At 37.2% G+C, this 14,508-nt stretch overlaps 1 protein-coding gene across 4 annotated transcripts in view; it reads left to right on the top strand.

Moving 5' to 3' along the window:
- Positions 1 to 14,508, top strand: part of PRKG1 (protein kinase cGMP-dependent 1) — an 860,241-nt gene that overhangs the window by 799,416 nt on the left and 46,317 nt on the right. For all 4 annotated transcript variants that reach the window (XM_074959000.1, XM_074958999.1, XM_074959001.1 and 1 more), the window contains exon 10: positions 12,883 to 12,979. In XM_074959000.1, coding sequence (XP_074815101.1) covers positions 12,883 to 12,979 — 97 coding nt within the window. The remainder of the gene's footprint in view (positions 1 to 12,882; positions 12,980 to 14,508) is intronic.

Here is a 14,508-nt window from a genome sequence, read left to right as displayed (position 1 = left end):
TGACCACTCTCCCCACAATGTGCATGACAATCAAGGTGGGCCACTTCCAGCATAAATCCAAGTTTAACCAGAAGGCCGGGGGCGGAGGGTAGGAAAAAACAAGGGGAAATAGGCTACCTTGCATAATGACTTAGCCACTCCCAGTCTCTATTTAAGCCTAAATTAATAGTATCCAATTTGCAAATGAATTCCAATTCAGAAGTTTCTCGCTGGACTCTGGATTTGAAGTTTTTTTGTTGTAAGATAGCGACCTTCATGTCTCTGATTGCGTGACCAGAGAGATTGAAGTGTTCTCCAACTGGCTTATGAATGTTATAATTCTTGACATCTGATTTGTGTCCATTTATTCTTTTACATAGAGACTGTCCAGTTTGACCAATGTACATGGCAGAGGGGCATTGCTGGCACATGATGGCATATATCACATTGGTGGATGTGCAGGTGAACGAGCCTCTGATAGCGTGGCTGATGTTATTAGGCCCTGTGATGGTGTCCCCTGAATAGATATGTGGGCACAGTTGGCAACGGGCTTTGTTGCAAGGATAGGTTCCTGGGTTAGTGGTTCTGTTGTGTGGTATGTGGTTGTTGGTGAGTATTCGCTTCAGGTTGGGGGGCTGTCTGTAGGCAAGGACTGGCCTGTCTCCCAAGATTTGTGAGAGAGTTGGGTCATCCTTCAGGATAGGTTGTAGATCCTTAATAATGCGTTGGAGGGGTTTTAGTTGGGGGCTGAAGGTGACGGCTTCTGTTATTTTCTTTGTTAGGCCTGTCCTGTAGTAGGTGACTTCTGGGAACTCTTCTGGCTCTATCAATCTGTTTCTTCACTTCCGCAGGTGGGTATTGTAGTTGTAAGACTGCTTGGTAGAGATCTTGTAGGTGTTTCTCTCTGTCTGAGGGGTTGGAGCAAATGCGGTCGTATCGCAGAGCTTGGCTGTAGACGATGGATCGTGTGGTGTGGTCAGGGTGAAAGCTGGAGGCATGTAGGTAGGAATAGCGGTCAGTAGCTTTCCGGTATAGGGTGGTGTCTATGTGACCATTGTTTATTAGCACTGTAGTGTCCAGGAAGTGGATCTCTTGTGTGGACTGGACCAGGCTGAGGTTGATGGTGGGATGGAAATTGTTAAAATCATGGTGGAATTCCTCAAGGGCTTCTTTTCCATGGGTCCAGATGATGAAGATGTCATCAATATAGCGCAAGTAGAGTAGGGGCGTTAGGGGACGAGAGCTGAGGAAGCGTTGTTCTAAATCAGCCATAAAAATGTTGGCATACTGTGGGGCCATGCGGGTACCCATAGCAGTGCCGCTGATCTGAAGGTATACATTGTCCCCAAATGTAAAATAGTTATGGGTAAGGACAAAGTCACAAAGTTCAGCCACCAGGTTAGCCGTGACATTATCGGGGATAGTGTTCTTGACGGCTTGTAGTCCATCTTTGTGTGGAATGTTGGTGTAGAGGGTGAGAAAACCTGGATTTGTGCTGGAAATGGCCCATCTTGATGATCACTTTAGATAAGCTATTACCAGCAGGAGAGTGGGGTGGGAGGAGGTATTGGTTCATGGTGTCTGTGTATATAATAATGTCTTCTGCAATTTCCACAGTATGCATCCGATGAAGTGAGCTGTAGCTCACGAAAGCTCATGCTCAAATAAATTGGTTAGTCTCTAAGGTGCCACAAGTACTCCTTTTATTTCTGGGTGGCATTTTCAAAAGCACCTAAGGGAGTTAGGCATCAAGTTCTCATTGGTTTTCAATAGAAATTGGATGCCTAACTCCCTTAAGGCATTTTGAAAATCCCATCCTCTGTCAATAGCATTCCATACGATAGCTATAGAATTTATAAAAGCAGGAGGAACTGGTGTGAAATATCTATTGTGAACTCTTGTTCAGTTGGCACAATAAATCTGAGCCTAGAGTAGAGCTTTAATTCTGTTTCATGTTAAGAATTTTCTTACGTCAAATATATTTGGTGTCTGAACTGGTTACATTAAAATTTCTGTTGTTCTCAGACATATCGAATGTACAATTTAACATTTTAAGGAAGTTACCAATTTTATTTGAGGACTGCAAGTAAACTCATTAAGACTGTGACCAAAGATTTGCTTTGGATTTTCTTTGTCTGTCCTTACAATAAGACTGACCCAGTGAATTGCTCAGTAGTTTTTTAATCTAATTGCAAAATTGTCATGCAAATTGGTCAGACACAAAATCTACTTCCCAAACTTTACAGTTAGGATGATGATGAAAAAACATTTTACTCTCCCATCAAAAAAATTATTTATTCCTGACAAATGGGCAGATAGAATTTTGTAAGATGGCAGTAAACAATGTGTGAGCCACCTGAACGCATCTTGTTGCAATGAGAAGTTTCGGAGTCATAATACACATTTTTTCCTGCCAACAGGTTGAATTTGGACTCAGACGAAAGCAAAAACAGTGACACTTTTTGAAAAGAATAATGTATTTTTTCACTTCAGAAGAGAGCAGGTTATCGACTTAGCAAACCATAGCATGAGATGAGCCATTTCTGGCAATCTTTCTCACTTTATTTGCAGGATTGTCAGGTTTATTTTTCAATTAAGGGTGATCAAGTCCTCTCCACACATTATTTATCCAGAGAAGGAAGGTGCTCTTGATATAATCCTACTAACTTCTAGTCATAACATGTGTAAAGTACCTTTTGGCATAATCCTTTTACTAAGTAGCTGCTATTATTTTATTTATTTTTTTCATTTAGAAATACAACTGTATCAGCTTGGAAATAAGATATGACTTTGCACATGTATAATAGGAGAAGAGCATTCTCATTTATTGTATCTAAGATAAATCTGAGTGCGTTCAATGGCAGTTCTATGTAAAACTGGACCCATTACAATACCTACTCTGCAGTGTTCTTGAATTTGGACTTATTTATTTGTCTGAGTATTAAAATAGTTCAAAAACATTAAAATTATTATGAACCAATTGTGAACTTAGATACTACATGCATATTACTTAATAATTCTATTTCTTAAGTAATGTAGTTTGAAAATAAATAAAAATATTTTTCTAGTGAAAAATCACTTCTCTGTTAGTTTTAACTTTATGTTTTTAATTTCAGATCTCCTTCCCCTTCCAGAGGAAGTTAGTGATGCCATAGCTTTAATGTCTCTTTTAGCTGCAACTCAATTCACTTTCTGTTAGAAAATCTAAACTAGGAGGTATGCTATTTCTCCTGATTTGGAATTCATTAAAGGCAAGTACTCTGTAAATTAAAGTGGAGGTAGGTTAATCCAAAATGCATAGCTTTAGCAACATTAGCTTGAAAAGAAAGAAAACCTTTCTTTTTAATGCAATTGTCTGTGAAGCTGTAACTTTCAATTGCATAGTTGCCACGAGCACAACAAGCTCACTATTCATTGCTTTTAAAAATCCAAATATAATCTCTCTGATTTGGATTTTCAGTAGAAAGTAAAAAGGGTAAAATGAAGTGGTAGCAGCTAAACCAGGAATTAAAGCCACTGCACTGCTGACCTCAGAAGGATCTTGGTCTGGAAGAAGGAGACCTGAACTAAAGAAAGGTTTTATTACACTCTTCTTTTAGAATATTTTTCCTGCTAATATATATTTCTTTCTCCCTTTCTTTTAATATTTATGAAAAAGTAAGATTAGGGTGAAAGATTAATGTGATGGTTTCGTCTCTGTTACTCTTTGGTGCTCTTACTGGGAGTGCAGCAAATACCTGTCTGTTACTGTTTAAATGAGTAAAGATCTGTTTTTATTCCAAGTGTTGATTATGTCTGTCCCCTGTAGATATGGTCTACCATGAGGACAGCAAATAAGTGCAGAAAATGGACTGTATGGACATACTAGAATGCCTCCTGTTCCATATACATGTGGAAAGGGCAAAAGGTCCTGTTCAGAATCATAGCAATAACAGGCCAGCCCCTTCTGGTGAGCTGTAGTGGACAAAAATGACAATCCTGCAATAAGGGGATGTCAAAGTCTTGTTGTGTCATTATTTTTATCTAACAGTGCAGTGTCTTTTTCGAATCATTTTGTCTTTTCCTATAAATGGAGAAGTCCCAATATGATTTTGTGATACTGTATTAATAAATGAACTAATAAACTAATCTGATGTAATGGGACATTACTAGTATGATTTGATGGGCCATAAAAATGAATACAGTTTTCTGTACTACTATATAACTACTATATATTTGTCAGTAAAATAATTGAAAAAAGGCCTCTTTCTTGACATTTTTATCTTACCAATGGCAGTGTTCATTCAAAAAGGGTCTGTATGAAAGGGCATTTTTGTGCCATGAAAGAGCATCTAAAAATGGGTTAACGGGTACCTGGAGGTAGGAGATACAAAACATAGGCATTACCTATACAAGTGTTTTTTTCCACTCAGGAAAATTCAGTCTACTGCTGTTGCCTCTTGTACTCAGACTTGGACATCTCAGCCATCACTGCACCTAATGATAACTTGGAGGTCAATCCTGGGAGGTGCTGAAGTCCTTCAGCTCCCATTGAAGCCAGTGGGAGCTGGGGATGCTCAGCACCTTGAAGGATTGAATCCTAAAAGAGCAATATCATCTTCATAATTCTTTGTACTACAATGGTCCATTAAGGGACATCTCCACCAGCTGTGTGTAATATTGAAGATGACCAACACACTGAGCATACGATAGAAGATCACTGGTGCCCACACATAGGGTGGGAGCTCTGAGAGGATGACTGACAACACCTCTGCAGCTGTTCAGCCTTATAAAGAAACACAAAATGCCTCTCAAGAATCTGCTTACAGGCATTTCCAGGCTCTGGATCATGCTGCTTGTAATATATTCTGTCGATCTTCCGTACTTCTCTCTGTTGCCTGAATGTGGCTAAGGTGTGCAAGTTGATTTATCGTCTGTGCCCCACACAAACAGGGCATAGTTGAAGGTAAGGATCTCATGCAAAACTGACATGAGAAGTTTATTTTTTGCTTTTGCCCATGTGTTCGTTCATAAATTCCATATTCTCCAAGGGTAAATCACATATAGTAGAAATAAAATATTTCAAATTTGACCTTTAAATAAATATCCTAATCTACATTACAAAAAATTGGACAGTCAATAATACAGTGGGAATGGAAACAATAATACCATTTACCTCTTGTTTACATTACTAACAAATATGAATACTCTTTGCTTGAATTTAATCCACCAGTGCCTAGAATTGCACGTCTATTTACCAACTGGTGTACACAAATCTAATCCAGAAAATGTACCTAGAACTGGGGAGCAAGTTATCTGTATAGCCATCAGAAGCCATGGGAGGGCAGCAGTTTGTATATTTTACAAGGTACAGTGTGAGTATACTAGATTATAGAGAAAAGAAGTGAGAAAAATACTTTATTATCGAAATGATCAATTCTTTTTCATAAACTTTGTTCTTAAGTGTTCAAAGTTGCAGTTTCATTAGGTGAAATTCATTCTTTCAGTAATTTAAACCAGCTTATCACCTTCAATTTGCTTATCCTAAAAAGCAGATTCATTACCATCACTGAAGAATCTGTTGCTTGCTCACAAATTTTCAATACACAGTTCAGGGTAACAGTTCCTCCTAAAACTGTTCTGGTGCAGCAGTTGATTGCCTGTGTTATTTAATATAATCAAACCCAACAATTTTAGAAGTTCTTGTCATATTACAAAATATCCCCAGCTACATAAGCACCTGTGTAAGTTTAAGCACATAAATCCTAATGTACTCAATGGAATCCATTCACATATTTACAGCTACATATGTTAAAGTATCTTGAGGCCTTAGAGATGACCCTAAGTTGCAATGGCTTTCCTTCTGCTCTCTGTGTAACACAAACACAAGATTCTATAGGGATGAAATCCTGACCTCAATTAAGTCAATAAAAGTTTTGCCATTAATTTCAGTGAGGCCAAAATTTCACCCAGGGAGGAGATTAGGTGTAACTTGCTTTCTGAAACAAATCATAATGATTTTGCATCAGTTCCCTTTTAGACCAAACACATCCCACTAGTGTACGTCTAATTCTGCACAACACATATATAAGTATTCCAGTGGCAGAAAACGAATATCAAAGATGGCAAGTATGCCACTTTACAAAGCTTTTGTTTGAAGCACAAGAAAATCAGTAGGCAATGATAAACCACACCAAAATAAAGGTCAGTTCAATGATATTGAAATTGAGATAGTTAAGGTCACAATGCATAGAATAAAGACACTTTTGTTTTACTTCTTCATAGATTATTTAAATTACATTCTTTAAGCAGAGTGCTCACAGAGAGCTAAAATATTCTTTTTGACTATTAGGAAGAGGGAGCTAGACTACAAATATTTTTTTAATTTAGATTGTGTTATTGAATGTTTTTCTGATTAAAATACAGGTTGATTCCTGGAGCTAGAACAAGTACTAGTTAGCACTGTGCAGCCTTCTGCACTAGTCCTACAAATGTGCCCACTCCAGATCCAATTTATTGCAGACTCTTACTGAGCAAGCAATATTCATTGTTTGGAAATAAGATTTGCTTTTGCTGCATTGTCCTGTGCCAATTAAATAGGTCGAGATTATAAAGCTTATTACATATTACTGTACTACTGTAGGCCAGACTTGAACAGAGTCGTCCAGATGCTAGAAAGCTAGTTTATCTAACATTCTACAAAGAGTCCAAAAATCTCTTTTGCAAAATTGCGCAGAGTATGGCAAAATAGCTAGAATATGGAAACAATTCAGCTGGCCAATAAAATGGAATGTAAAACCCAAGAAATTAGCCATTGAATAAACGGATATCATTGAAAAAGACACAGAAATTCTTTTTTTTTCTTTAAAGTCATTTTATTAGTTTCAGTGAGTTTATTGTTGGCTCCCAATTGGTTACAATTTACATCTAGTTGGCAGTGTACATAGAATTAAGCCAAGTTTTGTATTGGAGATGACTGCTTAGTAACAGATGTCTAATGTTTCCCAACAATTAAGTTCATTTATTAGCTAGCTCAGTAAAACTAAATAATAGGGTAATTACAAATTTCTGTTCTTGTGTCATTTTCTCATTCTTTTTTGAGTGCCTGAGTGATTAAGATTGTGGTGATTCTTGACACATTTCAAGCCCTATTTAAAATTTATTTCAAAGTAATTCTTTGTAGTTTTATGCAGCAATCTGTTCGTTAAATAGTTGGAAAGCAGACATTCCAATATACTATGCAAATGGCCAAAAGCTTTCCTCACCACAACCTCCCAGCATAACACGTGTTATACAAATACTAAAGCTTGATTCAGTGACTGCTGTTTGAAACTAATGGGAAATTCTGTGCAATGGGATTTCTGCACAGTGACCAGCAACAGGTTGGGGCCTCTTAAAAACTTATTATTATTATTAGTTTTTAATATTTAACTTCAGTTAATACTAAATGTGGTATAAAATCAGGACACTGATTGGAACTCTTTGAATTTTGGGAAGGAGGTGGTTTGGATACAAGCCCTAGGGTGATCAGACGTCCCGATATTTAGTTCTTTGTCCCACGTCCCGCCCGGTGTACAGTTGGGACGCCATTTGTCCTGATATTTTGCTTCGGCGGCACTCCGGCTTTTTTTTTTTTTTTCACTTAGGGTGGCAAAAAACCTAGAGCCAGCCCTGGTGTGGGGGGTGAGCCTGTGGCTTCCCCCCCCCCCGCATATGTCCCAATATTTTGTTCCTGTCATCTGGTCACCCTAACAAGCCCCCAGACCAAAACCTGCCAAAACAAGAACCAAAAGAAGCCTGATTTCCAGTATTTGTTTTGTTTTCTGAGATATCAACAGGATAACCATTTTCATGAGATTTCAGAAAAATAAGGTGGCAAAATTGCTTCTATGCAGATTTGCCAAAAATTTTAGTAGAACACCTCATGAGATTTTGTCACCGTCAAAACTGAACTATAGCTTATGTTTTATTTGGATCTGAATACCTCCTTTTCTGTCCATTTCTAACATAAATGGACATTAAACATCCAAGGCAAGGAGATTAGACACCTAAATGTTTGCTAAAACAAGGGGAATCTCTCCCATTAAAAGAGTGAGGTATTTCTTTATCTAAGGAAAAAAAGATCTTGAGGGAGTTAGGCAGACAGTTCCCATTGGAATTCAGTAGGTGTTGATTGCCTAACTCCCTTCATCTCCTCTGAAAATCGCTGCCTACATTCTTGAAAGCAGTTTAAAAGAAGTTTGGTTACTTTGCATGGATAACTTGGGTTATAAGGCATGTTTGGTTTTTTTCCTCCTATCAGCTGAATACTTCGGTGAGAATCCATGTTCGCTAAGAATAAGCTAACTCCCCCTTACACATTTGACACATCAACTTTTTTTTGTTTGAAAAAGTTCAATCCACCCTTTTTCCTTTGTATTCTCACTTGTCATTTTCCTGGCCCTCGGCCTGGTGGTTCTAGGACCACAAGTGGAAATGTATAAATAACTTGAGAAAGGTTGTTCTCGAAATATTTCTTCGCCCAAGTAAGGAAAGAAGTACCAGAAATCTCAGTATAGCCAATTTCTTTCAAATTCACTGAGCTGCTATCCAGATCCAAGAATTTCTGAGCATTTGAATATGGTCCAGAGAAGTATTTGGACCTTTGCATACTGAACCACACTTCAGAACCTCTCTGTGGCTGCTCATTGTACCTCTATACATTAATTACTTTATTAAATTATATAACTAAATATTATTTTTATGGCTGTCACCAACCCTTCCAGAGGTCAAAAAGGATCATGTCTAGTTCAAACAAACCTGGAGATCCCATTTATGAGGCCAGATATCTAGTGTATAACCTTCTCCCCTAACCTACCTCTAACACTTCTGCCATGCCAGCTGGAGAAAGGTTTTAGAATCTCTGTCATGGAAATCATTAAGAAATATGACCAGAACTTGTGTTTATATTTTTCCAAGGGGATTCAAGTTATTTCAGACTGTACAACACCCCAGTTATCACTAGAGCATGAGTAATAAACATCCCACTAGCATTTCATCCAGTCCCTGCTGGGGTGGGTTCCCAAGGACCTGGATGTCTCTGGCAGCAGCTGCTTCTTTGAACTGCCCAAAACAAGACATGCCTGTGTATATACATTATTTAACTTTCACGTGTATCTGTATTTCATTGAACTGCCCTCCTATTCCTTTATGACTAAATGCACTTTGGAGAATATTTTTGGAATTAAGCAAATTCACTATAGAATAACTCATGTAACGTGTAGTTGGTAAAATTATAAGATACAGCTTCTCTTTTACATGAAATTGAGAATTCTTATTTCAATGTTGTAGACAGAATGGTTTGAATGTACTATATTTGCCCATTGTCTGTCATTAGTAGTGTGACTGAAACTGATTCTGAGAGACTGCACACTCCAGTATCTCTCAGTTTTTGGTTTAGAAAGCAGCACACAATCAAATTAATGGATAAGAAGAAAGTAGCTTGAAGTCATATCCTTTTAAGGGCAACTAGGATAAAGGGTTGATTCCTAATTTATGGCATGAACAGGCATGTTCTCACTCTGATATTTTTCTTTAAATTATATTATAGATTTACTGCTAGGTTTTCCCAGTGTTGAGTTATATGACACCTGTTAAAGTTAGCTCTACAGCTAAAACCCAATCCAAATCTTTGACTCTTAGAGGTAGGGGCTAAATTTTCTCCTTAGATATGTACAGAAAGCTTTCCATGGCCTGTGGGCCAATCTTTTAATTGACACCCAGGAAATCGGAAGTAACTGACTTCAGTGAAGTTACTCCAGACTGACTTCAATTTTTTCAAGGATTTACATGCACATATATAAGGGCAGAATTTGGCCCTAAATAATTTTCCTTAAGATGAGAATAGGATGTGAGTCTCCTACTTTTATAGGAGGTTGAATGGGATTAGAGTTTGACCTTTACTTTTAGGAATGAAACAGAATTAGGGTGTAATTATCATTTTTAGACAAAATAGGATTGTTGTCTGGTCTGTACGCTTTCTTTTACATATATTTTTGTTTCAGAATATATATAATTCATTTCTTTCTTTTCTATAATGCCCATGACAAAGTATCTGGGACACTGTACAAAATTTGCTCTGCAGTCTTCATTGAACTGACCGAAGACCAGCCTATCTACCAAAAAAAATTAGCCAAACAGAAGAAAAAATAAATAATGCATTGTAGAAGCTTAAAAATGTTTTCTTTTAATTAACTTTTTTTATTAAGACAGAAAACCCAACTTAAAAGCTGTCAGTAGAGCATCAATTTTTGTGACTCTACACAGAAAGATGAAGAATATATGCTTGCTGCAAAATGCTCTTTTGTACTGGGGGTTTTAAAGAGGGTTCGTGGAATACCCATGAATCAGAAAGAGCACCTGTTCTTCTGTACTCTATTTTGGGATGTTGGGGCAGGCTTTCTCCTCTCAAGTGGAATTGTATGAACTGTACATAATTTATGCAGCAATCTGCAGTCTTTCAGCATAAAAGGCATTATAGAAATGAAAACAATTTATTCCATGTCTTTCCTATGTAAAAACTGATCACGGAGGCCTTAACAACATTTGAAAACATGCACTTAGCATGTCAGATCCCCTGCTTCCTCAGCATCGGGGAAATCCAATCAAGTTTCCCAGGACTGGGGAAGAGGGCTGGACTACCGGATCCTATGCCTCCCTGACATCATGGGTTGGCCAGCATGGCACTCCCCAAGTGCATATCACATGTGCTATGTTGTGGAATAAATGACTTGGTTTAGTGCATATAAAACTCCTCATTTGATAAACCCAGTCACCACATTGTCTTGCTCCTTCCCGCCACACCATTACAAAATGAGTTTCCACAGGTACAGGCCAGAATCAGGATGGCTAATGTGGTGCTTTGTTTCTTGGAAATGCGAAGCATTCCATCAGTTGGTTCAACACTGGGGTGCAAATCCTTGACAGGATCTCAGCCCTACCATTACATCTAAACCCTAGACACTATTAAATGTAGCAAATCAGCCAAAAGGGCTAAAATATCAGAAGTCACAAACTGTAATATATTTATACTTTAAATCGGTCCAGGCAGCCAGACTGAAGTAACATCTTTCCTGACTGGATTGCAACTGCTAATATAATTTGTTCTTTGTTATTTAGAAATAAGGAGATTTATAAGTAGACCTTTTATTTACCGACAACACGTAGTTTTTATGTTGCCAGTTTAATATGCACATCATGGCTAGTATAAAATGATCAGTAAGCAGCCATGTCATGCAAGGTTATTCCAAGTACTAAACAGACTCAGCACTGATTAGCTTTCAATATCAGATGCAGTCAGACTGCTCTGGCCATAGGCTCAAGGTTATTGAGAGAATCTGACGACATTATAAATAATAAAGCAGAACTCAACTATTTTGTCATCAGAAACCACAAGACAGATTGCCTTATATTACATTTTAATTTGGTCTTTGTTATATTTGGCCACTCCAAGCTCCTTACCTGCCCCCATCCCCTATCCCTCTTTTTCTGCTCCTTTGTTACCTTGGAACAGGTCAACTGCTGCTTTCCCTGCCCTCACAATGTCCTTTCACTTTTAAAAAGAATAAAGAATGTTGGTTTGAGGGGAATAAAGTGGGAGTAAATTAGTTACATTCCATTATTGAATTAGATTAGATTATTCAGTGACAGCCCTGACAGTTTAGATAGATAGATTAGCTACATTAAAAAGATAGGTGGATGGATAGATGTATATGATCATCTATAACATTTTATCATGATTGTATTATTATGAGAAAATATTAAAACCTTATCTGTAGTGAGCCATGCTTGCTTGTTATGTTATTGTGAAAAAGCAGTTTGTAGGCTATTTGGATCCTCTAAATGCAAAATATGGGCATAAAATTAAATATTATATATTGGAAAACTCACTAAACAATTCCTACCCTGCATGCTTGTGTTCATAATCCTGTCAACATTACTTTCACATACAATTCTGTGTTCCTGAAGGTCAAAGGTTGTATTTGACTATGCACATGCACTGGGGAATTTTTTTGGCAGCTGAATGTCTCCTTGTCCAAAGTTTATTAAGTGGGTGGATCCTGTTCATCCATCTGCCTTCTGAGCCTTCTAAAAATACCATAATCCTCAACAAGGAGATATTTTAAGGGATTCATATTCACAAGTATATTTGTGGGAAGCTTATTTTGGCAGGCTTGCATGTGTCAGATTTGCATGCTTGCATAGTTAGTGCTTTGTGAACTTTTATTGCAAGCCACTTGTACACAGGCTAAAGAGAGAGCTTCAGGACTGTGGGATACTAGTTGGGAATTTCTGCTCCAAGTAGGCTTATAAATGTAAAAGAAGTGAAGATGCATTTTTAGGAATGTTAATATGTGTCTGAAGTCATTCATTTCAGACATTTGCACACCAGCCCTCAGCTTATTGGATCTAATTTCATGTAACTTGGCTGTGATTGTTCTCCAGGGACCTTAATGATCTTGCTACTTTCAATAAACATTTATAGAAACTACTGCCAGCCTGTGGATAAGGGAAACTCATATGAGAGACTTTATCTTCCAAAAATACTAAAAGGCAAAACAGTCCGCAGCAGAAGATTAATAGGAAGTGTCAAAATGTAGCATTCAATTGATAACTGGAATTGAATTACAGTACAAAAAAATTGTTTTACAGACAGGCAGTAGGAACTGTGATTTTCCTACTTTGGGGGGAAAAGTGCAAATACATGTTATACTTTACAATTGGGACCAACAAAACTATGAGTGTGAACAAACACAGACTTTGAGACAAGATGGAAGTTAAACAGGTAAATCCTGTTCCACACTCATGCCATTCAGGTACAATCTTACGCAATACCCAGGTTTGCACCTCTAAGAAATTTCCATTTTTTCACATAAAAAAATCCAGATATGAAGCCGAAGCTGCCTTCTTCGCCAACCTGAAACTGTCTGATTTCAACATCATTGACACTCTTGGAGTTGGAGGTTTTGGACGAGTTGAACTGGTAGGTAACCTTTTTTTGTTTTTTAAATAACTTTGACGTCTATATAATTGTATTGTTCTGGAACAAATGCGGCTTTCCCCTCTTTTAGTCATTCCTCATTATAGGACTTGATTTACTGTAAATTAACTACATCCAGGATTCTAAAGTTTCCAGTAGCTGAGGAAAGCTGCATTACGTTTTAGAGTGAATAGAAATGAATGAACTCAAGCAGTTAACTTTAAGGAAATCCCGTCACTAAGGGCTGCATTCATTATGTCTTCATCCTCCAGTGTAGTCTTATGTTTAAACAGTACTACCTATGAACATACATTTTATAAAAAAAAAATATGATATGGATGAACATAGAAATGTTAAAGATAAAATGTAAGCAGAAATCTAAAATCTTAATTAGTGATAATTTAAAAAACAATTCAGAAGCAGAGACAAATAATGCCATTGATTAACAAGAAAACTGGATTCTGTAGCTATTTTGTAATATGTGGTTTAATTGTAATAACAGAAATTCACAGAAGAATGTTCTTTGCTTGCAAAATTTGCAAGGAATAAATATAAATGATGCAAAATCTACCTGGGCATTTTGGTATGTATGGATAGTTTGTTTATCAAAAGCAAAGATTAAGCAGGGAAAAACATGAGATGTTATCAGTTGAATGACCCATTTGAAATATCAAGTGAATAAGAAATTTATGATAATAACTGAAGGTTAGTTTATATTACCGTGCTGACCAAAGAGTCCTTGATATATGACACCAGTTCAGTATGTTAGGAACTCCTATAAGTTATGTACAGTGCAGTAAACAGAGTTACTGATGCCATCTCAAAAATGAAAGGGAACCCCCGTTCCATAGAAGTATAGGGATAACACCCTATTTTTACATTAACGCCTTAGTGCTGAGATCTTGACAATCACCAAAAAGCAGTGAAACATATAGCCATCAATCAGCATTTATATTATTACTTCTGAAATATTGTAAAAATAACACTGGATGTTTGTGAAAGTTGCTAAAAGCCAGTAAATTCTATGTTAAAACTGTGACCCTCTGATTTACATCATTTAGCTGTGCCTTGTGATTATAGCACATATGTTATGTCAAGTCGGAGTACAGAACTTTGACTCTCCTGACCTCTGTAGGTTTAGCAATCTTAACTTTGTCTCAACATTTTGTAATATTGAATGACATACGTTTCATTAGTTTGATTTTATTTTTGAGAGGGTTTTATTTGGTTTGTTTTTATTTTGTTTTTGGACTTTTGTTTTTATTAAAATTTAACCAAAGATGATCCTTCGTGGGAGTTTGTAATAGGTGTATCTTTTAGCATTGTTGTTTCTAGGACCCTAATCCTGTAAAAGATTTCTGGACTAGGACATAACTTGAACTGTGTTATTCATAGCCAGTTATGATGTCTGTGCCTCCAACTGGTTATAACATTAGTCAGAAGTCATATCATGTGGGCAGGACCTAAGTCAATACCAACTATAGTATGCAAAACGGGACTTGGTTGAGAAACAAGAGCAGACACAGCAACAT

Source organism: Natator depressus, chromosome 7, assembly GCF_965152275.1.
Source record: "Natator depressus isolate rNatDep1 chromosome 7, rNatDep2.hap1, whole genome shotgun sequence".
NCBI classification, from domain to species: domain Eukaryota; kingdom Metazoa; phylum Chordata; order Testudines; family Cheloniidae; genus Natator; species Natator depressus.
The sequence above is the reverse complement of the archived record's forward strand: the minus strand, read 5'-3'. Positions and strand labels throughout refer to the sequence as shown.